The sequence below is a fragment of the Stenella coeruleoalba genome, assembly GCF_951394435.1.
Source record: "Stenella coeruleoalba genome assembly, chromosome: 14".
NCBI lineage: Eukaryota > Metazoa > Chordata > Mammalia > Artiodactyla > Delphinidae > Stenella > Stenella coeruleoalba.
The window spans coordinates 83,637,220-83,664,263 of NC_137160.1; the positions used below are offsets into that span (position 1 = coordinate 83,637,220).

Consider the following 27,044-nt stretch of genomic DNA (forward strand, 5'->3'; position numbering starts at 1 on the left):
TCCCTGGGCAGGCGGATCCTGACAGGTCGGGGCAAGAGGTAGGGTGCCGGTCTGCTTCCTGTTGCTTTGCACAGGCTCCCTTCTGCCCCATAGAGCTGGCTGGGCGTGGGGAGGGACGAAGGAAGGAGTGAAAGTGGAATGAACAAGGCAGCGTTTTGTAAGAGATGCCGCCTTGAGGGGTCGCGTACCATGGGCTTTGTGTACTGAGTCGCATTTTACGTGCACACCTCTGGCTATTTGGATAACATAGAGGCTGAAGCATTTCACATAACGAACATCTGATTTTGGTTTGTATAGAGTTCTTTTAGAGTGAGGTGTACGTATTTTCTCAGGAACCAATCAGGATTAAAAATTGCCAACGCAGGAGTAAGCCGGACCTGACTTTGAGGCTTCATGCTCTCGTCAGAGGAAATTGTTGGTCAGGAAACCAAATCCTGATCAGTGATAAGTGAGTGACATATGCAGTGGAGAAGCTGAGTTTTTAATATCCTGAGTATAAATCAGAATGGGATATTAAAACCGTTTGGGTGTTCTACACCTGGATGTGGTGATGATGACACAGCTGTAGAAAGGTATCAAACTCATCAAATTGTACACTTAAAATTGGAGTGAATTTTATGGTATGTGGGTTACACCTCCATAAAGCTATTAAAAATAATGGTTGGGGTAGTGAGGTTCTCCTAAGATGATTTCACCCATATATACGTTTTCAAGGTCACCTCTTGGGTTTTTGCTGATGCTTTTTATGGGATTTATGGGATCCTGTGAAGCTCCAGGTTGCCCAATGCACACCTTGTTGGCATTTCTGTGATGCTCCTGTTCTTCATATATTCCTTAGTTCACACAGTGGATACAACCCGTACTACCTGGACGCTGGAACAAATGGTTAAGATTAGGCAACCTGTTATTTTGGTTGGTGAATCTGGCACCTCCAAGACAGCCACTACCCAGAACTTCCTTAAAAACCTGAACGAAGAAACTAATGTAAGTCATTATTTGTATCTGTTATCTATTGCCACGTAACAAGTTACCCCAACACGAAGCAGCTCATACAACAAACACTATGTCAGTTTCTGCAGGTCAGGAATCTGGGAGTGGGTTAGCTGGGTAGTTCTAGCCCAGGCTCTCTCATGAGATTGCAAGGTTGACCAGGGCTGTGGTCATCTGAAGGCTTGACTGTGGCTGGAGGACCCTCTTCCGAAATGGTCGGCCTCAGTTCCCCACCATGTGGGCCTCTCCAAGGGCTGCTGGTGTCCTCTTGACATGGTAGCTGGCTCCCCGCAGAATGAACGTACAGGATATCAAAGCAGATGCTGCAATGCTTCATATGACCCAGGAAATCACACACCATCGCTTCTGCCACATTCTGTGGGTCACACAGAAACCACCATGGCCCACCCTGATACAGCACGGGAGGGGGCTACACAGGGTGTGGGTGCCTGGAGGTGAGGGTGCTTGGGAGTCGTCTGGAGGCTGGCATTCACATTCCTCATCACCACTTTGTGGTTTCTCCCCTCCTTCCTCCAGCCACATGTCAAACGTAGGAGGGTCTGGGTGCCCCAGGGCAAACGACAGTGAACAAGGCTGTTAAGGCCCGATCTTGTGAGGAGGGGAGACAAAACGCGAAAATGTGCAGAATGTGCCAGGTGCACCGAGACGTTATGAAAGAGCGCGGCATTCCTCCTCTGCGTACTCAGAGTGGTCCTGCGGGGCCCACCTGCTCACCACTGCAGCTCTCTTGGCTTAAACAAGTCCTGCTTTATGTTTAATAACCATGTAAAGACTCTTATCTCCTCCAAGAAGCTGCCTGTGACTCAGGATCTCCAGCTGTCATAGATTTGTCCCCAGTCCACACACTGACTCAGTTCCTTGTTAATGTTGCCCGTCATTTAAGTTCCCAATTCCTGTTCTGGCCTTCTGGAACCTCAGAGGGGAGACAGTTCCCCACTGCTTTCCTCTGACTCTCCCTTAGGCTGGTGCCTCCAGGAGCAAAGAGGCTCCGGGAAGCCACGTGGCCTTCTGGGCTGGGGAGTGGTCAGCCCAGCTTGGCGATGGGCACGTAAGGGATGTGGGCGGGACTGGGTTGCACTGCCCACGAATGGATGGTCAAGGTCACTCACATACCAGCACGTGCAGGCATGGTTTATTTAGCTCTGAGGATGCCATTGTGGAGGGCACACGAAGGATGTTTACAGCCAGAAGGACCTACCAGTTTATGGAGCAAAGGGAACCCGTGTTCAGAAGCCCCCCCGCTGTGACCCTTCCCACCGGGACTCAGCAGCTCGTGCTTATCGGCCCAACAAGACATATCTGGATACGTTCATGACAGAGAAGCACATTCACCTTCAGATGTTCAGCTCAGGTGCACCTGCACTTGTGGACACCTTGTAGCAGGGTGTTATCTAAGGCAGCGATTCCGAACATGTGGTCCCTGGACCCACAGCATAAGCATCACCTGAAAACTTTCTTATACCACTGGGACCTACTGAATCGGAAACTCTGAGGATGGGACCCCATCAGGCTGCCCTCCAGCTGACTCTGATGCATAATTAAGTGTCGGAGCCACTGATCAGTGAACTCTCACCCATCGCTCTAAGAAGGGGCAGGGGAGAAGCCCCAAGTACGAGTGCGTGAGGATGTGCGCCCCACACAGGGATCGGGGGGCCTCCCTCACCTTTCTCTCAGTGGTTACTTCCAAGGACTAACTAGTGATTGTTCATGCTGTCTTTGACTTATTTATTAAGATGTAGCAGGCATGATAGTAACTTATGTTTGAATATTGCTTTGTCGTTTTGAAAACACCTTGGTGTATTCCATCTCACATGATAAAGTCACTCTATGAAGTAGTCCAAGAAGATTTCATTAAAATCATCTTTCAGATGAGAAGAACGAGGCTCTGAAAGGTTAAGTGATGGTTCTGAGGTCGCCTGGTTAGAAGTCCACGCTGTCACACCTGGCAACCAGTTATTGCTTCACACAACCTGCCAAAAGGGAAGAGGAATTCTTGCTTTAGCACTACAAGATAGAATGAAGTTCAGACTCACGTTGGGTTATAAAAAAGTTAGTTCAGATACCAACGAATTTGCAAAAGAGATGCTAGCTTACGATCAAACATTCCCTGCAGGTACTGTGAAAAAAAAGACCACCTTTGGAATAATCTCTTTCTGTTTCAGATTGTGTTAATGGTCAGTTTCTCCTCCCGCACCACGTCCATGGATATCCAAAGAAATTTAGAAGCCAGCGTGGAAAAACGAACAAAAGACACGTACGGCCCACCCATGGGGAAACGCCTCCTGGTGTTCATGGATGACATGAACATGCCAAAGGTTGGTGGGGTTAACGGCAGGGGCGGGGCAGTGTGCTGTGTTTGTGTGGCCGTGTGTGTGCGTGGAGTGGGTGAGCGTGAGAACGCCTGTCTTTATTCTGCACAATGTCTGCAGGGCCCAGGTTACGAGGAGTCAGCTTAAGGGACAGTGTGACAGGAAGTGTCTTCTTAACCAGAGAGACCCTTTCCTTAGATTGTGTTCCGTAGTTTCTCAAAGGAGGGAAGTAGGTAGCACGGCAGCCTCTGAACTATATTCAGCATATGTTTGAGCGAGAGATTTCCAGATGAGCTGTACTTCGGGTAGTAATGCTGCTCTCGGCCCGAAAGCATGGGCTTCGGGAAGCATGGGAAGCATGAGGGCAGGCGCTTCCTCAGGATTCCTCTGGGTTTACCAAGGAAAGGGAACTTTAGCGTGCACAATGGGTGTGTTTCTGGGGCCAGAGCCTGAGAGGTGCACAGTTTTCTTAGCACTGGGATATAGATTTATATCTTTTCTGCAGAACCATGTTTTCCCTGAAATATCTGTCTTCCAGATGGACTGTTTGCAAAGCCAGGATCCATCCATCCATCCATGCATCTGTGCATCCATCTTTGCCTCTGTCTATCTTTGCATCCAGCCAGCCATCCACACACTTGTTTTTCCATCCATCCATCCAACTGATATATTTATTGAGCACCTCCTATGGGACTGGTGCTGTGAAGTGATGAGCAAAACATATATAGTTCCTGCCCTCAGGGAGCTTACAGTCTAGACAGGGACACAGATTTCTAAAAAATTACACATGAGTATATAGAACTGCAAACTCTGAGAAGCCCAATGAAACTCAAGCCAGAGCGCTCCGAGAGAGCGAGAGGAGAGATGAGATTTAGTTTAGGTGGGCAGCAGAGGCGTTGCTGAGTTCTGCTTTATGATACCACTGTTCTTCCTTTTCTTTAAAAAAAAAAAAATCAAGGTGGACGAATATGGCACACAGCAGCCGATCGCCCTGCTGAAACTGCTGTTGGACAAAGGCTACCTGTACGACCGGGGGAAGGAGCTGAACTGTAAAAGCATCCGAGACTGTGGCTTTATTGCCGCGATGGGGAAAGCGGGGGGAGGCCGCAACGAAGTCGACCCGAGATTTATTTCGCTGTTCAGTGTCTTCAACATTCCATTTCCTTCAGAGGAGTCTCTGCACTTAATTTATTCCTCCATCCTCAAAGGCCATACCTCGGTAATTTGATTTTAATTAGAAGTCTAAACCGGAGGGCCATGTGTTGGGTAGAAACGTGGTGGCAGCGTGTGCATCTGGCACAGCAAACACAATGCCTACAGCCCACGGTGCTTCTAGGGGACCGTGAACATGTTTTCATTTCTTTCAAAACCAGAAGAAAGGAATCAATGTAATTCAGCCTGCATCATATTCATCTTTCTACCAAGGCAGTCATAATATATATGTAAGATAATATATTTAATTATAATTAAATAAAATAATGTATATAGTTTTCTAGAAATAGAATGTAATATATTTATATAATATATATAAAGAATATAATATATATAATAAGATATATAAGTAATGTATTTTTATGGAGGAAGGGACCCATGAAGGTGCCTGGGTCCCATGGAAGTTGTGATGTGGCCCTGAGTTACCTAGGCCACCTTGAGTGACAGCAGTGAACCAGCTAGAGGACTTGGAACCAACTAGAGGACTTGGGCTCTGGAGTCAGTCCCCATTCTGCCTCTTGGGCAAGTCCCTTGAGAGCTTTTAGTCCCCATCCTCCTCCGGAACAGGGAGATAATTCTGGTACCCCTCACTTAGGGTTTGGGAGAATGAAAGGAGAAACTGCATGTAAAGTGTGTGGCACAGTGCCCAGCACATGTCCGATACTCACTAGATACTAGTTATTGCTGTTATCGTTGTGATTTACGTGACCCCCATGAATGGAACCCGTTCATTTAAATAATGACCTTCTGATCCTGGCATTTGCCTTCTAAAGCAGGCTTGCACACTTAAAGTCCTGAAGGGCCAGGCAGGAAACATAAAGGTGTGGGATCAGTGGTCACCTGGCGTGTTCATGCCCTACGTTAAGCCATTCGCTTCCAAAACAGTGAGGTCTGTGCCAGTCAAATCAACCTCAAACTGAGGGCTGGTTTGGGGCTTTGGTTTCATATCACGTTGACTTGTCAGTTAATGAGAAAACCTAGGGAAACAAAAGCAGATCAGATGATTAGTTTCTCTATTTCTTTAATTGTTTTCTTACCTCCTCTCAAAAAATTGTGGTAAAATTCATGCAACATAAGATTAGCTGTTAAAACCATTTTAAAGTATACGGTTCAGCGGCATTTAGTACATTCACAATGTTGTACAACTATCACCACTGTCTAGTTCCAGAATATTTTTATCACCCCAAAAGCAGTTATTCCATCCTATCCTTCAGCCCCCGGCAACCACTGATCTGCGTTCCGTCTCTGTGGATTTTCCTATTCTGGAAATTTCCCATTGATGGAATCATACAATATGTGGCCTTCTGTGTTTGGTTTCTTTCACTGAGTATCACGTTTTCAAGGTTCATCCATCAGTGTAGCAGGTGTCAGTGCTTCATTCTTTTTTATGGCCCAGTCATATTCCATGGTATGGATGGACCACATTTTGCTTATCCATTCATTCACTGATAGACACTTGGGGGGTGTCTTTTCATTCTGTAGGTGTTTCATGAGAGCATTGTGGCTGTAAGTGACAAGCTGACATCCTGCACTTTGGCACTTTACAAGAACATTGTTCAGGATCTACTGCCCACCCCATCCAAGTTCCACTACATCTTTAACCTTCGAGATCTCTCGCGGGTTTTTAACGGTCTTGTCCTCACTAAGCCAGAACGGTGAGTTTGTTTTCTCTCACTAAAATGTGTCCCATCGGTACGATGGGTTTTCTTATTCTTTTAAGACAGAGGAGCTATCAAGGAATGTGGTGTGAATCCATGTATCAATTAATTACCCAGTGTCTTTCTGTTTACGTTAAACAAAGAACAGAGTCAAATGCTTGGTTAAGACCTGATGCCTCTTGAGCCCTTGAGTTGAAGGCAGGTGGAGCCAGGAGACGCAGGTGTGTGGCCGTGTGGACAGGTGTGTTCAACCCCGCGGTAGGACTGCTGTGACAACCATTTGTTCTCAGTTCTAAAGGCGAAATTGGCCCGTGTGGAGCCTTTCCTTCGTACACCTGAATGGTTGTCAGTTGCTAACTGGTTCTATTATCAATATATGTGTCTTTGGGAGAAGTTAAGCATGGAGGACAGAAGGGATTTAAGTCTGGGTCTAGAGATTGACTCATGAAAGCTGGACGTATCTGTGTATTTACATTAATGTAAACTTCCATCTATGTAGGTTTGCAGGGATCCTCCAATTTCGCGGATTCATGTTACGAATCCACAAAATATTGGAAAATGAATTAGGAACTTTCCCCGTACCCACACTGACTCCTGGGTGCCCTTGAAGGTTTCAGAATGGCAGTTCCAGAGAGAGCAGCTCTAGGTATTTAGGGTGGAGTGAGAGCTCGTTGCCAGAAACCAGAAAAAAACCCGGAACTGGGGTCAGTTGGTTCTTAGAAAAAGGAGCTGCCAGTGGCTCTGCTGCTGATTTTAAATTCATAAATTCCAGCAAGTAGGAGTCCTGTCAGGTTCTCAGGTCATTTATGTCACTTATAGACAATGTTCTTTTTCTTCCATGCAGCAGGATAAGTTATGAATGACAACGTTACGGTCTTTACAATTAAATTGTTAGCTTGCTTTAAATTTCAATTAATGTGAAACCAGGGGGGAAAAAGGCTATGGGAGTGTTGTCCTTTTCTGCACCCTGTGTACCCATCTGAAAATAGTAGCATTCAGCCTGCTCTTCTCTAGATAACTTTGTGGCTGGTTTTGCCCCTTCCATCCTGTAGGTTCCAGACGGTGACCCAGATGGTGAGAGTCTGGAGGAACGAGTGTCTGAGAGTCTTCCACGACCGGTTAATCGATGAAACAGACAAGCAACTGGTCAGTACATTGAATATGGACCAGCAAATGCAAAAAAATACTCTAACCACAAAATTCTTCTCTGGGTGAAAAGAAAAAGTACAAATCAAAAAAAACCCAATGTATTTTTTTTCAATGTGTTTTTTGTATGGGACACTGCAGAAAAATAGAGACTAATAATGAGAGTCAACAGGTAAAGTAGGGTGGATTATTAAGTACCTTGCAGCCAATGGGGAAAAAAATCGAATGCAAATTACTTCAGATAATCCTAGCATACACTCTTTTTCCGACAAGTCTTAGCACGTCCGTGGTGTTGAGTTTGGCTTCCTGAAGTGGTCTTGTATTGTCAGGTTGAAGAGCACATAGGCAGCTTGGTCACGGAACATTTTAAGGATGACGCGGAGGTGGTGATGAGGGACCCCATCCTGTTTGGAGACTTCCGGATGGCTCTGCACGAAGAGGAAACGCGTATTTATGAAGACATTCAGGACTATGAGGCAGCCAAGGCTTTGTTCCAGGTGCGGACACGGCTCACCTCTTCCGGGAGCGCATTGCATGGGTGCCCAGGAGGTGGAGCTAGGAAGGGCACCCATGCCTCTGTCTCTTGGTTCAGGATGTGGGCTTGTGTCTGATCCAGTGGTGTCCATGTCCAGTGGTGCATGGGAACGGTCTGATGAATTTGTTCAACACACAGACCCCTGGGGCCCATCTTTGTGCGTTTCCCTTCATCAAGCCCATGAAGGGTGCCAGGGTTCCGATGCGCAGCCAGCTTTGGGAACCACTCATCTGCCCCCCTAATATTCATCTTCATCTTAATTCATGAGTCGAACCTTGTAACTAGCATTGTCTCGCTGCTGGCCAGTCACAGACCAGCAGATCGGAATCTTGATCGTAAAAGCTAGTCTCTTCAACCTGAATGATTGAATAATTTCAGCAATTATAGACATTCAGAAAAATCTCTCCTCTGTTCTTAGTCACTCTGGCACAAAAGGAGAGAGTCTGTCTCTTAAAAACCAGTGATTCTTAAAGAAAATTATTTCTTTTTCTAAAATTCAGGAAATTCTTGAAGAGTATAATGAAAGCAACACCAAAATGAGCTTGGTTCTCTTTGACGATGCTTTGGAGCACCTGACCCGTGTGCACCGCATCATTCGACTGGACCGTGGCCACGCCCTGTTGGTCGGGGTCGGGGGCTCCGGGAAGCAGTCTCTGGCCAGGCTGGCCGCCTTCACAGCTGGCTATGAGGTGAGCCGAGCTCCCCTCCCACCCCCCAGAAATGGGTTTGGTATCCCAATTTCCACAGTTAGTAGTTCCTGCAAATATTTGAGCTATCTATAACAGACCATAACACGATGTTTTCATAGAGTATAAAGTGTTTTTGTTGGGGGGGGGGTTGATATTATTTTAACTGAATATTTGAAGCATCTAACTATTGTATTGTATTTGGAATGAAGAATCTGTCAAATCAAGTTCGAAAGTCAAACACGAGCAAATCCCGTGACCTGTGACCTGTGCTCGTGTGGAGGAGGGGTTGCCCTACACCTCCATGGACCCAGTGTTGAGGGTCGGCAATGTATCAGCACAACCAGCATGCGTGGTTCTGGCACATTCTTAGAATCTTTAAAAAAAAAAAAGTTTTATTGAGATACATTTCACAGACCATACAGGTCATCCACGTAAGGTGTACAATTCAATAGTTTTATAAAAATATGTTCCAAAGGTTGTGAAACCATTACCACATTCAATTTTAGAACATTTTCATCATCTCAAGAAGAAATCCCAAGCCCTTTAGCTGTTGCCCTCTCTCTTCCTGTCCTTCCAACCACCCCCCAGCCCTAGGAAACCACTACTCTACTTTCTGTCTCTCTCGACTTTCCTATCCTGTATTTTCATACAAATAGAATCAGAGCATGTGGTCTTTTGTGGCAGCTCCTTGCGTTTAGCATAACGTTTTCAAGCTTCATCTATGTATCAGTGCTTCACTCCGTTTTGTGGCTGAATCACGTTCCCTGTGTGGTAGCCCACGTTTCGTTTATCCATTCATCTGTTGACAGTCATTTGGGTCATTTCCACCTTTTGGCTATTATGAACTACGCTGCTCTAAGCATTCATGTACAAGATTCTGTGTGGACATATGTTTTCATTTCTCTTGGGTGGATACCTAAGAGCAGAGTTGCTGGGTCATAACGGCAATTCTCTGTTGACTCATTTGAGAAACTGCCAGATTGTTTTCCAAAGGGCCTCACCATTCTATATCCCCCCAGCACTGTATGAAGGGTCCTGTTTCTCCACACCATCCTTAGGCTCTTACAGATAGTCCTGCAGTGCCCACAGGTTAACTCGCCAGCCTGGCCCATCACCGTGGAGACGTGCACCGTGCAATGAGAATCAATTTTGAAGAGGAGTCGTCTCCACAACTCACCCTCCCACACTGTCCTTAGTTCTCTGGTATCCGATCCTGTTCATTACTAGGGTCTTGCATTATCCTCAATGTCTCTGTTTTTGCTGAAAACTAGTCCCAGGTGCCTTGACACCCCCCCACCCCCGCCGCCCCCTGGCGTGCCTGCTTTTCCTGGGCAGAACAGGGTCGTTATTCAGCCTCAGTCATTACCAGGCACTCAGCTACCCCTGATGCCTACCCTGGATCCCTTTGATCCATCCTCGGAGGGGATACCTCTTGTTGGGTTTCCGTAATCCTTCTACTAGCATTAGAAGGTGTCCTTTTGCACAAACTGTCTTATTCGTCTTCTCGTGTCTTCTGGAATCAGATTGAACTCAGCATCATTATCATCATCACAGAGTGATCACGGCTGTTATGGGATCACTGGTCTCTATATACACGTAATATGTCCTCGTTGCAGCTATTCGGAAAATGCAGAAACATCTAAAGAAAATAAAGATCATGTAATCTCATCACCTAAGGATTACCACTGTTGGTTCCTAAGTAACATTTTGGTGCACATCCTTCCAGAATTTTCCTATGAGTCTACAAATATATTAACTTATTATTAGCAATGGGTTAATGTAACTTTTTCTTAAGAGGGTCTTGTAAAATTTTATTTTCAAATTATATTGTTCAGAGTATAAAAATAATATATACCTTTTCCATTTAACATGTCAACATCCCTTGTCGTTTGACACCTTTCAGAATCCAAATTTGATGAAGGTGTAGTACAATATTTTAATTAAAAATCCTTCTTTAGTCAGACATTTAGAAATATTACAATTTTGCAATATTATATAATTAACATCTATATGGAACTTTTGTAATCTGTTTTTTTCCATTTAACTCTAGATCACCGACATCTTTTAAAGTCAATAGCTATATATTTGCATTTTCCTTTGAAACACTGCCCAATGTTCCCTTGGGTAGATATGCCACACATAAGCCTCTCTGTTGGTGGACACTTAGCCTTTTCCTTGTTTTGTTATTATAAACAGTGCAGTGATGAACATTCTTGTTCTTTGCACACCGATCAGTTTTTTCCATGCAAACATTTTCTTTTGAAATTGGGAAACTGGAGGGTTTAAGGGTATATGTTTTTAAAAGACCTTTGATCTGTGGCACCAGATTTCACATTAGAAAGGTTGGACCTGAACTCATGGTGGAGTGTGCCTCCTTGAATCAGGAGTAAAAATGGCCTAGGGAATACCCTGGCGGTCCAGTGGTTAGGACTCAGTGCTTTCACTGCTGGGGCGTGGGTTCGATCCCTGGTCAGGGAACTAAGATCCTGCAAGCCTCACGGTGTGGCGCAAAAAAAAAAAAGAAAAGCCTGGAGATGGAGGCTCAGAGGAGAAGCAAAGGATTTTTAATTTTATCCATAACTTTGTTAAAAATAGTTTTGAAGCAAGTATGACTTTTGGGTTTTTAGCAAATGTTAAAGATGGGTGGGGTTTACAGTGTCATTCTATTATTCACTGTATTTGGTTTATTTTTTAAAATGTCTTCATTAACAACCAATCAGTCCCATGACAAAGGACTAAACTGATTTATGCTACCAGCAATGTCCTCTTCTCCCTACTCTGCCAATACCAGGTATTGTCATTCTGATATCTGCCAGGGTTATGGGTGAAAACTATTATAGTTCAAATGAGAATTTATTTCTTTAATTAATAGTGCAGTTTGAATATCTTTTTATACGTTCATTAGATATTTGTCTTTTCCCTCTTTTGAGTTGCCTCTTTATATGCTTATTGATTTGTGAGAACTCTTTATATAGAAGAGGAGTCACGGTTAATTCAATGAATCTAGCTTGCAGTATTTCACAAATATTAACCTTTTGTTGAAAGTATTTCTAAACTAACTTGGTTGATGTACCTTTAAAATTAGATAAAGTATGTAATCAAAATCATCCATTATTCAAATGTAATTGTTTTACTATTGTTTCCTACACTTTTCTGTAGGATGTAATGTTACCCTCTGGGCAAGTTGACTTTTCTGTTGATTATTCCAGGTAAAACTGATGCATTTTTGGGACTTCCCTGGTGGTCCAGTGATTAAGACTCTGTGCTTCCACTACAGGGGGAGCAGGTTTGATCCCTGGTTGGGGAACTAAAGTCCCACATGCCATGATGCACGTCCAGAAAAACAAAACCAAGAAACAAACAAACAAACAAAAATGGATGCATTTTCCTTTGAGGTAGTGCTTGTGCATCTTGGGCTCGAAGAATGGCGGAGAGGATGTCAGAGGGAAGTGGAGAAGGAGTGGGCTGTGCTGGGCCGTCCCTGTGTCCTGGGAAGTGGAGGGGCAGTTGGGCAGGGGGACCAGGAGAGCTGTCCATGCCAGGGGTGCCGGGACCTGTTGAGGGGGCGCAGTGAAAGCTACACTCGGGGAGGATGAACGGGGTCTGCAGGCGGCAGGTAGAACTGGAGACCTGATTATATGTGGCTGGAGGGCTTCCATGTTGCCCTGAGATTGTGCCTGTGACTGTGTGAGAGGGTGTGCGGGTGTCCACGTGTGTGTAACCGTGTGTGAATGTGTGTGAGGGACTTTGAGTGTGAAAATGGGTGAGCACCTGTGTGTGTACCCACGAACATGGAAGTGTGTCGACTGAGTGCGTGTTTGAGAGTTGACTGTGAGTGTGAACGTGTGTGGGTGTGAAAGTGTGTGAGTGGCTGCGTGTGAGCATGTGTGAGTACCTGTGAGTGTGAAAGAGGCTCTGTGTGTGTGTGTGTGTGTGTGTGTGTGTGTGTGACAGAGAGAGAGAGAGAGAGAGAGAGACACTAGAGGTAGAGGGGAGGGAGGAAATGAGGGATCTTTCTGTTTCCATAAATCTGAGCTTTTTCTAAACCGTTGGTCGCAGTTAAACTTCTACACATGTGAGCCGGAGGAAATGCTTGAACAGGGAAGACTTGGCTGACATTTGTGTCCTTATTTCCATTTTTATCTATTTTGTGTGTAATAGGACTTTTGAATTTAAGATTTTTTAAATTGCTTCTTATTTGGTTTTTTTACACATCTTCCCCCAGTTTATCGCATTTTAAATGAGGTCGCACAGTGACTGTACCCACACGCATTTCCTCTGTTGCTTGGCTATCCTCTGCCGTCCCTCCCTCCCAGTAACTCAAATGACTCTTTTGTTTTTTTGGCCACCCCACGTGGCTTGCGGGATCTTAGTTCCCCAACCAGGGATGGAAGCGCCAGGTCCTAACCACTGGACTGCCAGGGAACTCCCATCAAATGACTCATTTTAATGACTGAGGGTGTCCTTTGCATTACCCCCACCCCTCTTTTTGCAGGCCTTGTTCCCTGCATAAGCTCTCACCTCGCACACGTGTGCGCCCGCACAGGACGTCCGCTGTGGTTTGTTTGACAAAAAGGGATGTCAGTTTTGTGTGTCCTGCATTTCTCACTCAACCGTATCTTGTGAAAATGGCCCAGGTCATCCAGATTTGCTGTCACTGGTCCCTCTTTGATCGTGGCTCAGCCTGAGCTGCGCTGCCTGGAGCTGTCCTCTCCCTCTGCACTTACCTGGACACCCTCCGTAGGGCCGGTGGTCTCACGGGGATGCTGTGCTCCATGTCGGCAGGTGTTTGAGATCCTTCTGAGCCGCGGCTACTCTGAGAACAGTTTCCGGGAAGATCTGAAGAACCTTTACCTGAAACTTGGCATTGAGAACAAGATAATGATCTTCCTGCTCACGGATGCCCACGTGGCCGAGGAGGGTTTCCTGGAGCTCATCAACAACATGCTCACCTCAGGTACCAGGACGCTGGTCTCGCACGGGCATTGCTGGTCTCCGCTGCTCAGCTTTCAGCGGAGGCTGTCTGATAAGCGTTACCTTTTTAAAGCACTTCCTACCTGCACAGGAGGCATCATTCAGGCTCTCACAGGTGGGTAGGCACATCACAGGCCAAGGGTACAGTGTGTACGGCGGGAGCGTGGTGAGCTGGTGGACGGGATGCAAACCAGGTGAAGGGGCCACACCGCGCAGGGCCTTGTGAGCCATTTAATGGAGAATAGATTTTTTTTTTTTTGTGGTACGTGGGCCTCTCACTGTTGTGGCCTCTCCCGTTGTGGAGCACGGGCTCCGGACACCCGGGCTCAGCGGCCGTGGCTCACGGGCCCAGCCGCTCCGCAGCATGTGGGATCTTCCCGGACCGGGGCACGAACCCGTGTCCACTGCATCGGCAGGCGGACTCTCAACCACTGCGCCACCAGGGAAGCCCGAGACTAGATTTTATTCTGGGTGCGGTGCTGTGGTACGGACTTACATTTTTATTTATTTTTATTTTTTATTTTATTTTTGGCCGTGCTGCATGGCATGTGGGATCTTAGTTCCCCGACCAGGGATTGAACCCACGCCCCCTGCCTTGGAAGCACGGAGTCTTAACCACTGGACCGCCAGGGAAGTCCCCAGATTTCTATTTTTAAAAGAGCCCTCTGGCTGCCCTGTGGGAACTGGATTAGAGATGCATCAGACCCCGAGAGGGCAGCCAGCTTGGAGCTGCTGCCCAGGTGCAGGTGAGACGTGACAGCGACTTGGACGAGGGTGGGGCAGTGGGAACGGAGAGAACTGGTGGATTCTCGAGATATTTTGGAGGTAGAGCCAATGGGACTTGGATGGACCAGACGAGGTGAGGAAGAGAGTGTCAAGCATGATTCTCGGGTTCCTGGCTTGAGTGAGTGATGAGTGGTTCCGTTTACCAGGAAGGGAAGACCAGATCGGGCCTGTGTCACGTGGGGCTTGTGGAGTCCGCTACACCTACAAGCTGTTAGGTAGTGTGTTTGTTTTCGAGGGCTGCTGTAGCAGAGTACCACAGAAGGGGTGGCTTAGACAGCAAACGTCTATTGTTTCACGGTTCTGGAGGCCAGGAGTCCGAGATCAGGGTGTCGGCAGGGCTGGTTCCTTCTGAGGGCTTTGAGGGAGAATCTCCCACGCTTCTCTCCTGGCTTCTGGTAGTTTGCTGCCAATCTTTGACCTTCTTTGCCTTGTAGAGGCATCACCCCGATCTCTGTCTTCGTGTTCTCTTGTTGTTCTCCCTGTGTCTTTCTCTTTGTCCGAATACCCACCTATAGAAGGACACCAGTCATATTGGATTAGGACCTACCTTAATGACTTCATTTTAACTTGATTCCTTCTGTAAAGACCCTATTTCCAAGGATAGATGAGTCTGAGGCTCAGAAGAAGGGCCTCGGGTGGAGATGTCAATTTCAGAGTCACTGGCCTGTAGTTTGTAAAACCTTGGGGATGGATGCAGTCATCCCGGGGGAGAGTGTGAGAAGCAAAGCGAGTCCAGGACTGAATTCAAAGAGGAAGAATGAACCAGAGCAAGAGAACGCAGAGGAGAGCCAGGAGCAAGTTCCTCTTTATATCCTGTCGTCCACACGGCTGTGAGTTATCACAGCAACAGGGCGCACAGCACGATCGGCAAGGGGAAAGGCACGTGGGGTAAAGGCTGGGGGAGCCAGGCACAGGCTTCCAGAGCCCCCTCCCTGGGGTGTCGCACAGGATACACTCAGTCCCCCAGCGAGGAGTTGTGACAACACGTGTGAAGTATCCTCAACCAGGGACGCCCTAAAAATGTTTTGTACTAATTTGAAATGGTACAAATAGTGAACAACAAAAAAAGAAAAAACCCAACAGAAACCCCAAAGCCCAACGAGCCACAATCTGGCTGTTTCTCGTCCTCAGGGGGCTCGTCTCCCCTGCCCGTCTCCACGTGTTTAGTTATTCCATAACTCTCATCAGGTCTAAACCCTGGAGCGTGTCGACTCTTAGCCTCTCCCACATTTGCGAATGCTTTTCTGTCTCTAAAGCCTGTCCCTTCCCTTGTGTCCCCTTTACCATCTAAGCCAGACCCTCGTCGTGTCTGGCCTTGACTTTTTGCACACATCTCCGTATTGCCCTTCCTCCTAAGATACCACTCTCTGCTCATTGCACTTGTGTTTTCTTTGCTCCGGGTCTCCGTGGACTGACTTCTCCTGTCTCTGCAGCCTGGCCGCCTTTCTCTTCTCATTCTCCAGGTGTACTCTTTGCATCCTGCCTCTGCATCTTGCCCATGCCTGGTACACTCTCTCTCTCCATCTCTTTATCAGCCTCCATGGCCACAAGTGGCAGGAGCTCAACCCAAACAAGCTTACGTAAAATTAGGGAGAAATGAAGGAGATGGTATTGATTCTTGGAACTGAAAAAGTCCAGGTTGGATTCAGGTGCTCAAATGATATCATCAGGAACTGGTCTCTCCCTCGCTCTTGGCTTTACTGTTTTTCTTTTATTTGCATTCTTGGGTTTTCCCAAAGTAGTTTTAAAAAATGGCACTAGAAGCTGCAGACTTGCATCCTCCTTTCTTAGTCCAGTGAATGAGGGTTTCTCTTTCCCAGGAGTTGTGGCCAAAGTGCCTAGCAGGGCCCTCATTGGCTGGCTCAGATCACATGCCCATCCCTGAGCCAATGACTTTGGCCGGGGTCATGCAGGGTTCTGATTGGTCAGGCCTGGGGTAGTGTCATGACTACCCAAAACCACATCCAGACTTAGAATGGCTAAGAAGTGATTCTCCAAAGGAAAAGAGAGACCTATGACAAGAAACGGGGGGAGTGCATGGGGGCTGGGGGCAAAAACAACAGAACTCCACTTTCAAGTCCACCACCAAGGAAACTTTCCCCCCAGTTTTAGCTCTAGTGCCTTGCAGGGTCACCCTCCTCCAGGAAGCCTCCTCGACCGTGCCAGTTTCCCGTCTCCCGAATGCCTGGGGCACCTACTGTCTAGGCTGTTGATGTGGCCTTTAGCACACGTGTCCTTGGGTTGGCAGCGGACTTTTCATACATGGGTCACAAACTTGTGATCCGGGGTGTCAATGTCAGCCCTGTTCTCTGTCTGTAAACCCCACTGCAGGGCTCGGGGTGTATTTTCTATGAAGACTGAGTAGGGTCCGGTGGGTCCATTTAACAGTACCCCAAAGGATCGAGGGCAGATAGCTCTGAAGCTCTTATGCTTTGCTGCAGAATGAAGGCTTTGCCTCTCCTCCTTGGCACTGATGACATTAGGGTGGGATCATTCTTTGTTGTGGAGGCTGTCCTGGGTATTATGGGATGTTTAGTAGCATCCCTGGCCTCCAGATGCCATTAGTACCGCCGCCCCACAACACACACACACACAGCAACACACGCACGCACACACACACACAGACACACACACACACACACACACACACACACACACACATGTTGGGACAACCAAAAATGCCTTCAGACATCGCCAGATGTCCCTTGGGAAGGGCAGAGTTGTCCCCCGTTGAGAAGCCCTGCTCTGATGCTCACGATCACCTGCCCAGGTAAGCAGGAGGCACTTGTTATTTCCATTTCACAGATGAGGCGACTGAGGCTCAAGGGATTTACACACACAACAAGTGAGCCTTGGGTCTCAGAGTTAGGACCCAAGCCCTGCGCTCTGGACTCGGCATCCACTGCCCTTTCGTGACGCAGTGCCTCTTGCCATTTCAGTGCCGCGAGAGATAATAACCCTGGAACTTAAACAGAATCCTGGCCTTTGTTTTCTAGGAATCGTGCCCACGCTTTTCCCAGAAGAGGAGAAGGAGTCTATCCTCAGTCAGATTGGACAAGAGGCTTTGGAGCGAGGGATGGGCCCGGCCAAGGAGTCCACGTGGCAGTACTTCGTGAACAAGAGTGCGGATAACCTGCACATCGTCCTGGGCATGTCGCCGGTGGGGGACACCCTGAGGACCCGCTGCAGAAATTTCCCAGGTGCCCTTGAGCAGAGCCTGCAAATCCATTTTTCCCCCTTCAGCAGGGCACGTGCCTTAGGGAGGGAATGACATATGAGGTTCCACCAGCAAAGTGACCCATGCCATGGTCATTAGGTTGAAATGTGGGCCCTGCCATGTCGGATGAGCCCCGAGCGGCCCCTCACATCTGCCAACAGGCTCTCGTGTTGCCGCTGGATGGCTGTTATCCTTCTGACACGAGGGAATGCTCAGGTCTCAGGTGCAAGGCCCATAGCGAGTGCAGTGTAGCTCTCCGTGCCCTTCCATCAGGGAAGATTCTGGCAGCCTCATGGAAGGTGCAGTACCTGCCCTAGAGCAGAGGGAGGCCGTTTTGCTCCCCCAGGGGGACATTTCTCAATGCCTGGAGACATTTTTGGTTGTCACAACTCTGGGGGGGGGGCGGCCACGTATCCAACTGGTATCTAGTTGACAGAGGCCAGGGGGCTGCCAAACACCCCACAGTGCACAGACAGCCCCACCAGACAGGATTATCCGGCCACGTGTCGACAGTGCCGAGGCTGAGAAGCCCTGCTTTTGATCATTATTTTTGTGTATTTACTTATTTTTTAAAATTTTTGGCTGGGCCGCGCGGATGCGGGATCTTAGTTCCCCGACCAGGGGTCGAGCCCGCGCCCCCTGCATTGGAAGCGCAGAGTTCCTACCACTGGACCGCCAGGGAAGTCCCTTGATCATTATTTTTGGACCCGCCCGGCTCACTCACCAATGTGTTGGGTACCAAAGCCGGCATCCATGTTCCCGAGCATCGCGGAGTTGCAGAGCGATCATCTCTCTTGTTTCTCTCTCTTTTCAAGGTCTAGTAAATAACACTGGTATCGACTGGTTCACGCCCTGGCCTTCCCAAGCTCTGCACGCAGTGGCTAAGTCATTTTTAGGTAAGTGACAGCTAACGTGGGGACCATGTTAACAGTATAACAAAGCAATTTGTTATCCTTTTTCTGACTCTGAATTTTGGTCCAGTAGATTCTGTCACCATTAACCCCCATGGCCGTGAATGGTGTTTGAGTTTGTTAGCGTGTTTTGATTTATATTGTGTTTTAGTCCAAAGAGATTTCGGGGGATTTACAAGGACAACGTGGGATAAAAATTGATTCGGTATCATCCAAAGTAGGGGTCAGCAAACCCTGGCCTGAAGGCCAGATTCAGCCACCGCTTGCCTTGGCAAATGCAGTCTTATTGGCACACACGTAATAAACACACTGTCTACGGCTGCTTTTATGCTACAACCAGAAAGCTGAGTAATTGCCACAGAGACTCTACGGCCCACACAGCCTAAATATTTACTGTCTGGCTCTTTACAGAGAAAGTGTGCTGACCCCTGACCCCAAGGATGCCTGAAGGACCTTTCGGTAAACTGATTATCCATCAATGTTGATTTTGATGTACAGTTTCCAAGCCCTGAGGCCTTGATTATTAATTTTAATCTTCAAAATAAGAAAGCAAGTCAGTTTATCCTCAGGGAAGAACTTTTTATCTGGACCTAACTTGAGCAGACTTATGACACTGGGTGACCTTGTAAATAGCGCCAGCCTTATAAATACGTATTCAATAAATAAATAACTCGTCCCCCTTGGGAGGCAGATCGCAGTCTTCTGGGGAAGGGGGCTAAGAGAATGACTCTTTCCTGATGATATAACTCAGGGATCAGCAAACTTTCTCTGTAAATGACCGGATGATAAACATTTTCAGCTTTGCAGGTCATATGGTCTCTGTTGCAACTACTCAATCCCACCATCGCATCAGGAAAGCAGCCCTAGACGATATGTAAATGAACGGGCGTGGTCGTGTGCCAATAAAACTTTATTTACAAAAACAGGTGGTCGGCCGGATTTGTCCTGCAGGCTGTAGGTTTACCCATAAGTATGGGTATTTGTGAGGCAAAGCTTTTCATGCGTGCTGTTAAATTGGCCCATGGCTGTGGTTTGCTAATCCCTGGTATAATTCAAGATCAAATATGCAGAATCTCGATGAATGCATGCTTTTGGTCATACTTCCTTCCTTCATTTTCTGCTTTGAGGTGAAAGTATTTTGCCATCTGTGAGATAATCCAAGTGATGTGGTTTTGGCACCGGGAGTGATGATTAATTCTTTCAGCAGACTTACAGGAAGACCTACCTTGTGCCCAGTATGTGCTGGGTACAGGGGATACAGCAGGGACACTGAGCAAATTTCCCTCCTGGAATCTCAAGCCCCTCCTACTACCCTGCCTTAGCCTTCCTACCAGTAGGGACAGAGAATTGGCTTTCTGTGTTCTTAGAGAAATTACCAGAGCGTGGATCAGTACTGTGGTCCAGAAAAGCCACTGACAAGTGATAACTGCTCTTTTCTATTAAAACATTTTTATATCATATTTTACTGTGGTAAAATGTATAAAAATTTCCATTTTAACCGTTTTTAACTATTTTAAGTGTGCTCTGTTACACTAATTACATTCACCATGTTGTGCAACTGCTACCACCATCCATCTCCAGAACCTTTTTCATCTTTAAAACTGGAACTCTGTCCCCACTGAACACTCACTGCTTGTCCTCCCAGACCTGCCCCCAACCCCTGGTAACCTCTAATATACTTTCTGTCTCTACGAATTTGCCAACTCTAGATATTTCATGTAAGTCAAATGATGAAACATTTGTCCTTTTGTGTCTAGCTTCTTTTACTTAGCGTGTTTTCCAAGTTTATTCATGTTGTGGCGTGTGTCAGAATTTCCTTCTTGTTCGAGGCTGAATAATATTCCATTTATGGACAGACCATATTTTGTTTATCCATCCATCTGTTGATGGACACTTGGACATGGTTCCCACTTTTGGCTACTGTGAATAGTGCTGCTAAGAACATTGGCGTCCAAGAATCTCCTTGTGTCCATTTTTCAGTTCTTTTGGGTACAAACTTAGGAGTGGAATTGTTGGGTCACATGGGAATTCCATGTTTAACTTTTTGAGGAACTGCTCCTGTCCTTTCTTTATGAGCCACCCTTTTCCATTCCTTCCTCTTCAGGGACTAATCCGCTGATCCCAGTAGAAAATATGGAAGATCTGGTAGAACACGTTGTTTTGGTCCACGAATCCGTGGGTGAATTCAGTAAACAATTTCTACAGAAATTGAGGCGCAGCAACTACGTAACTCCCAAGAACTACCTGGATTTTATTAACACGTATTCGAAATTACTGGATGAGAAAACTCAGTATAATATAGGTAAGACTTGGGAATGGGACAGTTAACAGGAATTGTTATTACTTATGAATAAAGATCCAACAGCTGATCTTTTCCTTAAGCGGACATTTCTTAGCAAGATTGGGCACACTCAGGATTGAGGCAAAGCAAAGCACATTTTGGATTTTGCATTTCAGAGTGATTCGTCTGTGTGGGCCTGGCATGCTTTTATTTTTGTTTTTCTGTGCTGGGCCATGCACTTTCTTAGCTCTAAATGTTCATTGCATTAGAGATACTATTTGATGAGAGCAACATGCCCTGCTGGACGATGTTTTTTTAAAATGCTCTGGCTCTGGTTGTTTGCCAAACAAATGGTTATTTTCAGAAATACATTCATTTTGGAAGATGCCATCCCCAAACGGCAATGGAGGTACTGATAGATGCTTGACATCTCATGAAAATAATTTTTTTTTTTTTCCGGTGAGCCCAACTTGGACGGATCGCACTGGAACGCTTGTCTGGGTGTGTTGGGAACAGCGCCCCCTGGAGGGTGAATACCTGTGTTCCCTTTCCTCAGCTCAGTGCAAGCGTCTGGAGGGGGGGCTGGACAAGCTGAAGGAGGCCACCATCCAGCTGGACGAGCTGAACCAGAAGCTGGCCGAGCAGAAGATTGTGCTGGCGGAGAAGTCAGCTGCCTGCGAGGCTCTGCTGGAGGAGATCGCCACCAATACAGCCATAGGTGAGTGCGGGTCCAACTGTGGGGGTCGGGACACCCCACGCCCCACCCCGCCAAAAAAAACCCCAAACAGGACAGGGCTCCACTGGGGGACATCCCTGGGAAGCCACTTGTAGGAACTGGCATCTTTTGACCCTCGCATTGCTGTTTTTTCTGACTTAGCGTCAAGCCCCCTATAATAGGCACTAAGACGTTACCATAGGCAGGACCCACAGCTGGTAGCTTGAGGATTTGCCAGGATGTGGAAAAGTCATCTCTTTACCCTCAATGAGCTAGTGAACTGGGTCGGTTTAGATGACCTCGGCCTGAGCGTCATTCACTTGGGACTTGCTTGGTTCTAAGGTGAGCCTGTCTCCGGGTCCTTTCTTGGGCCCCTCACCTGATCTTCCTGGCCTGGCGGCTGCCCTTGCTCTGGTTCCCTCCTGCTCTAAGAAATTGGCTTTCTTTTTTTTTATTTATTTATTTGTGCCGGGTCTTAGTTGCGGCACACGGGATCTTTGTTGCGGCATGCGGGATCTTTTTTTTTTTTTTTTTTTAGTTGCAGCATGCATGCGGGATCTAGTTCCCCGACCAGGGCTCAAACCCAGGCCCCCTGCATTGGGAGTGCAGAGTCTTAACCACTGGACCGCCAGGGAATTCCTGGAACTGGCTTACTTTACACCACTCTCACATAGGACAACTCCTAAGCTGCAGCTCTGCCACGACCCCTAACCCTCCTTCTCCCTAGGTCTTGGGACCCCCGTTTCTGTCGTCTCTCAGAATCCCATGTTCTGACGCGTGTCCTCCTCGGCTCCTCCTCGGATTTCTGCAGAAGCCACTCAACCTCCCTGCCTCTGGGTATTCTCTTCCTAGCCCACGTTTGTGTCGCTTCTGCATAGGACCTCGGTTCAGTTCGATTCCAGCTGTATCGTGTCAGGCCCTATCCACAGGACCCACTTTTCATTACTCTGGTCACAGCACCCCAACTTGGCTTTGGCACCCTGTCTGCTCTTGACCTGCAGTCTGGGCTGCCGGGTTGGGCTTGTTCCAGCCCTGGCTGGATCCATTAGACGTTCTCCTGCAGTTCACATTTTGAATCAGCCAACCTGAACACTTGCTTGTGGACTTGTGAGGATGAGTCCCGAGAGAACGCCCCATCAGGGAGAGACTGCTGAATTCAGCGTACGTTGATTGAATACCTACTGTGTTCTTTTCCTGGGGCTGCCATAACAAAGCACCGCAAACTGGGCGGCTTAAAACAACAGGCGTTTATTTATTCTCTCACGGTTCTGGAGGACAGGAGTCTGAAGTGAAGGTCTTGGCAGGGCCCTGCTCCTTCCACAGGCTCTAGGGGAGGACGCTTCCTGGCCTCTCCCAGCTTCTGGTGGTGGCCCGCGATCCTGGGCGCTCCTTGGCTCGTGGACGCATCCCTCCCATCTCTGCCCCTCCATTGTCACGTGACCTTTCCCCCTCTGTGTCTTCACATGGCCTTCTATAAGGACACAGTCATTGGATTTAGGACCTCCCCTAACCCAGTATGACCTCGTGTTAACTAATTACATCTACAAAGACTCTCTTTCCAAATAAGGTGACTTTCTGAGGTTCTGGGTGGCCATGAATTTTGAGGGGGACACTATTCGAGCCAGTACACCTACTGTGAGCCAAGCTTTGTTCTAAACGCTGGGGTCACAGCCGTCGGGGAGATGCTTACGTTTCTAGTGAGTGGAGCCGATCAACAAGCCAGTGATCAGATGAAATTTCAGATTGTGATTAGTGTCATGAAGCAAATGAACAGAGTGACGAGACTGAGAGTGACCTCAGGGGAGGGTGGCTTTTGAGCTGGGCTGAATGAATGTAGGAAAAGCTGACGAAGAACCAGAGAGATGTCTGTCAGCCAGAAAAACAGGGCGGGCACTCTGATGTCCTCAGCTAACACTGGCCAGGCAGGGCTGGAGGCTGTCTTGTGGGATGGAGTGGGGTGGGGGGAGGGGGACACAGTCAAGGAGGGTCCGAGTCGCAGCAGCTGTCCCTGTGTTGGGAACCCCAGGCGCCGTGAGGACATCTGTCCCAGTGGGAACGCCCAAGGCCGCCATATTGGCCGAAGCTCATTCAGCCCCCTCCGCCCCGCGCCCACCTTTGAGGGCTGCGCTGCTTTGGCTCGGGAGCGGTGGTCCGTCCTCCCCATGCCCCAGGGGCTTCACTGACCTCCCCCTCCCCCCCATAGCGGAGGAAAAGAAGAAGCTGGCGGAGGAAAAAGCCACGGAGATAGAGGAGCAAAACAAGATCATCGCGGCGGAGAAGGCTGCGGCCGAGGCGGCCCTGGCCGAGGTCATGCCCATCCTGGAGGCCGCCAAGCTGGAGCTGCAGAAACTGGACAAGTCGGACGTGACCGAGATCAGGTAACGGCTGGCCATCCCCCCACAGCGTGCTCGGCCACCAGGGTCACTCCTGACAGTAATTATGAGATAATCATGGCTGTTCGGCATTTCTGTGCCGGCCGCTGTGCCCGGCACTTTCCGTGGTGGGGATTGTCACCGTCTTCATTCGCAGCTGAGGGACGTGGAGCCCAGGGAGGTGAGCTGACTTGCCTCAGGCCTCCCAGCCAGTTGGTACCATGGCCCACTGGCCTTGAACCCAGGCTGACTCACAGAAGGAGGCTGGGTTCCCCAAGGGGCTGGTGGGAGAGCTGGAGCCTTGTAAGTCAGTCCTCTTTGCGGGAAGGACAGAGGAGTGTCTGCCCTAAAAGGGGCAGGGCCCTGGATGCAGGCTAGGCGTGTCACAGGCTGAGAGTGGATGGGGTGTGCCCGCATCCATTTCTAGCCAAATGCTGGCCTTTTACAGGTGGGGAGAGTAGTGTCTTTTGTTTGTTTGTTTGGTTTTGTTTTTTTGCCACACCGCGCGGCTTGTGGGATCTTAGTTCCCTGACCAGGGGTTAAACCTGGGCCCTGGCAGTGAAAGCGCTGAGCCCTAACCACTGGACCGCCAGGGAAGTCCTGGGAGGGTGGGTCTTCACTGTGGCCCCAGACATTCTGCAAATCAGTCTGTAAAATGACTCCATCCCCCGCAGCCAGAGGGCCCATTTGCTGTCCAGAAGAGGGGTCTGGTGTGGCGCTTTCTCCCCTCCCCCCGCGGGGCGTGGTCCCCCCAGGGCACCGTTCGTGGCTCTCGCTGGTAAGTTTAGCACCGTGAGGGAAGCCAGGAAGAAACGGTGTCCCGTCTGCCCCCTCCACCACCCCCCGCCCGTCATCGTGCTGCCAGGCCCCCCACGCGTGTCCCTGCATCAGGAGCCTCGGCTCTCTCCTCACTCCCCGTCGCAGCCTCGTTTTCAGAAGGGGTTCCATCCTTCTGGTCCCGCAGTCAGGTCTCCTGTGAGAGAGACTCCTGTCTGCAGGCTGGGAGCTGCCCTGCGTTCTGCGCTCCTGGCGGGTGGGGCTGCTTCTCGGAGCTCATCGCTTTTGCTAAGGGTTGTGCTCTGGCGGTTGGCTCGTTTGTGGAACATGTGGATTGAACAGAACGTTCAGCCAGTTCCAGGGCAGGGGCCCTAGTCACTCCTGGGGGGGTCATCCGGAGCTGCTGCTGCTCTTAGCAAGAGGTCATGGTTTCAGAGCTTCGCAGTGTGATCGCAGTGAAGGTATAAGGATGGACGTTTTAAAACTGCAGTAGCACGCGCTGGGAGTTTAGACTGAGCTGTGGGAGAGACCCTCAGCGTGCACCTTTCCAAAGGAAACATCCAACCACTGGTTATACAGACTTGGGGCACTCCTCCCAGGTCAGCAGCATAAAAGCGTTCTGAGAGCAGAGAGTTGGGAAGGATGTTTGAGTATTTGTTTGGAAGGAGTATTTATCTAATCCAAGAGTGGATTTCCATGGGACCACATGGAGAGTTTGATATGTGTCCCCTGCAGTTAGATGGGGTGCCTGCATCACCCCCGAGAAAATGAAAGTGGCCTAGGGCCCAAAAGGAATAATTCTTAAAATTGTAATTATTGGAACAGGTAATATGTTGATGCATGGCTTTGCTTCTTACTGGCTGTGTGACCTTCGATAAGTCACCTAACCTCTCTGTGCTGCAATTTCCTTGTTTGTAAAATGTGGATGATAATAACTGTCCCCATGGCATCGGGGTTGTTACGAGGTTCCAGTGAGCTATTACGTAAAGAGCTCTCAGAACTGAGTTGAGCACAGAGTCAGTGCCATGTAAACATTAGCTAGGGTCATGGTTCCAACATCAAAATGATGTGCTATGAAAAGCCCCCTCTCACCTGTCCGCCCTCAGCTTAGTTCCCCTCACCACCCACCCGACAGGTAACTGTTGCCATTCATTACTGACACATCCATTCAGACAGCTTTTGTACATGTTCAAGGCAACCAGATGTACAAGTGTCTCTTCAGTTCCCGACGTTGGACTCTAAGGGTTGTAGAACAAGGGATACTTCCGTAGCCTTTTTTCTTTCCTTTTAAAATATAATTGGTAATATACTATACGTATTTTTCTGCATCTTAGTGTTTTTGCTTGAGACCTTGGAGATCTTTTGCATGTTGTTATATGAGAACTTCCTCAGTATTTAAAAATAGCTCATCATAATCCATTGGATGGCTGTGCCGTCATTTATTTAATCCACCTCAATTTATGAATTTTTAGCTTATTTCCAGTCTTTTGCCTTTACAAACAGTGTGGCAAAGAATAACCCTGTCTTACTTCACTCTGCACAAGTCCACTGGAAGGACACATTTTCACAAGTGGAATTGCTGGCTTCCAAGGTGTGTGTGTTTATAACGTCTGCAGCTCTTGCCTAATGCCCACCCGTAGGCGTGGAACGCATTTACACTCCCACTGGCAATACACGCGAGCACCTGCTTTTCCACGGCCTTACCAACAGAGGGCGCTACTAAACACTTGGCTTTTTGCTTGTTTTTTTTTTTTTTTTTTTTTTTGCGGTTCGCGGGCCTCTCACTGCCGTGCCCTCTCCCGTTGCGGAGCACAGGCTCCGGACGCGCAGGCTCAGCGGCCATGGCTCACGGGCCCAGCCTCTCCGCGGCATGTGGGATCTTCCCGGACCGGGGCACGAACCCGTGTCCCCTGCACTGGCAGGCAGACTCTCAACCACTGCGCCACCAGGGAAACCCTTTGCTTGTTTTATAGATGAAAAATGGTATTTGTGTCGTTGTAATGTGCATTCCCCTTTTGCTGAGTGAGGTGGGCCTTTATTTCATATGTGAAGAATGTGTGTCAGAGTCCTGTGTATTTCATTTTCTGTGAACTGTTTATGTGCTTTGCCCATTTATCTTGTGGATTGCTGTTACTGTTGCCTTTTTTTTTTTTCTTATCCATTTCTGTGGGCTTTTTATATAATGGGAGACTAGCTTTCATTCATGATGCGAGTTGCAAATAGTTTTCCCAGTTTGTCATCAGCCATTTGACTATTTAGGAGGTTTTTGTGCGTGCCTGTGTTTGCCGTGTATAAATTATTAGTTTTACGTGGCAGCTTCTAGCAATATTTTATTTTGTGGCTTTCGCTATTACCTCATACTTAAAAGGCCTTGCAACTGGAAGATTGTAAAATAATTTCCCCATGGTTTCATCCTGTACTTTTATAGTTTAATACTTTTATAGTGTTTAC

At 48.0% G+C, this 27,044-nt stretch overlaps 1 protein-coding gene across 1 annotated transcript in view; it reads left to right on the forward strand.

Moving 5' to 3' along the window:
- Positions 1-27,044, forward strand: part of DNAH10 (dynein axonemal heavy chain 10) — a 147,108-nt gene that overhangs the window by 94,669 nt on the left and 25,395 nt on the right. Inside the window, exons 45-57 of the mRNA XM_079942214.1 lie at positions 839-984; positions 3,174-3,326; positions 4,279-4,539; positions 6,015-6,187; positions 7,243-7,336; positions 7,666-7,833; positions 8,372-8,560; positions 13,346-13,517; positions 17,317-17,520; positions 18,353-18,433; positions 20,553-20,750; positions 21,286-21,447; positions 23,648-23,822. Of these exons, the coding sequence (XP_079798340.1) occupies positions 839-984; positions 3,174-3,326; positions 4,279-4,539; positions 6,015-6,187; positions 7,243-7,336; positions 7,666-7,833; positions 8,372-8,560; positions 13,346-13,517; positions 17,317-17,520; positions 18,353-18,433; positions 20,553-20,750; positions 21,286-21,447; positions 23,648-23,822 (2,176 nt within the window). The remainder of the gene's footprint in view (positions 1-838; positions 985-3,173; positions 3,327-4,278; positions 4,540-6,014; positions 6,188-7,242; positions 7,337-7,665; positions 7,834-8,371; positions 8,561-13,345; positions 13,518-17,316; positions 17,521-18,352; positions 18,434-20,552; positions 20,751-21,285; positions 21,448-23,647; positions 23,823-27,044) is intronic.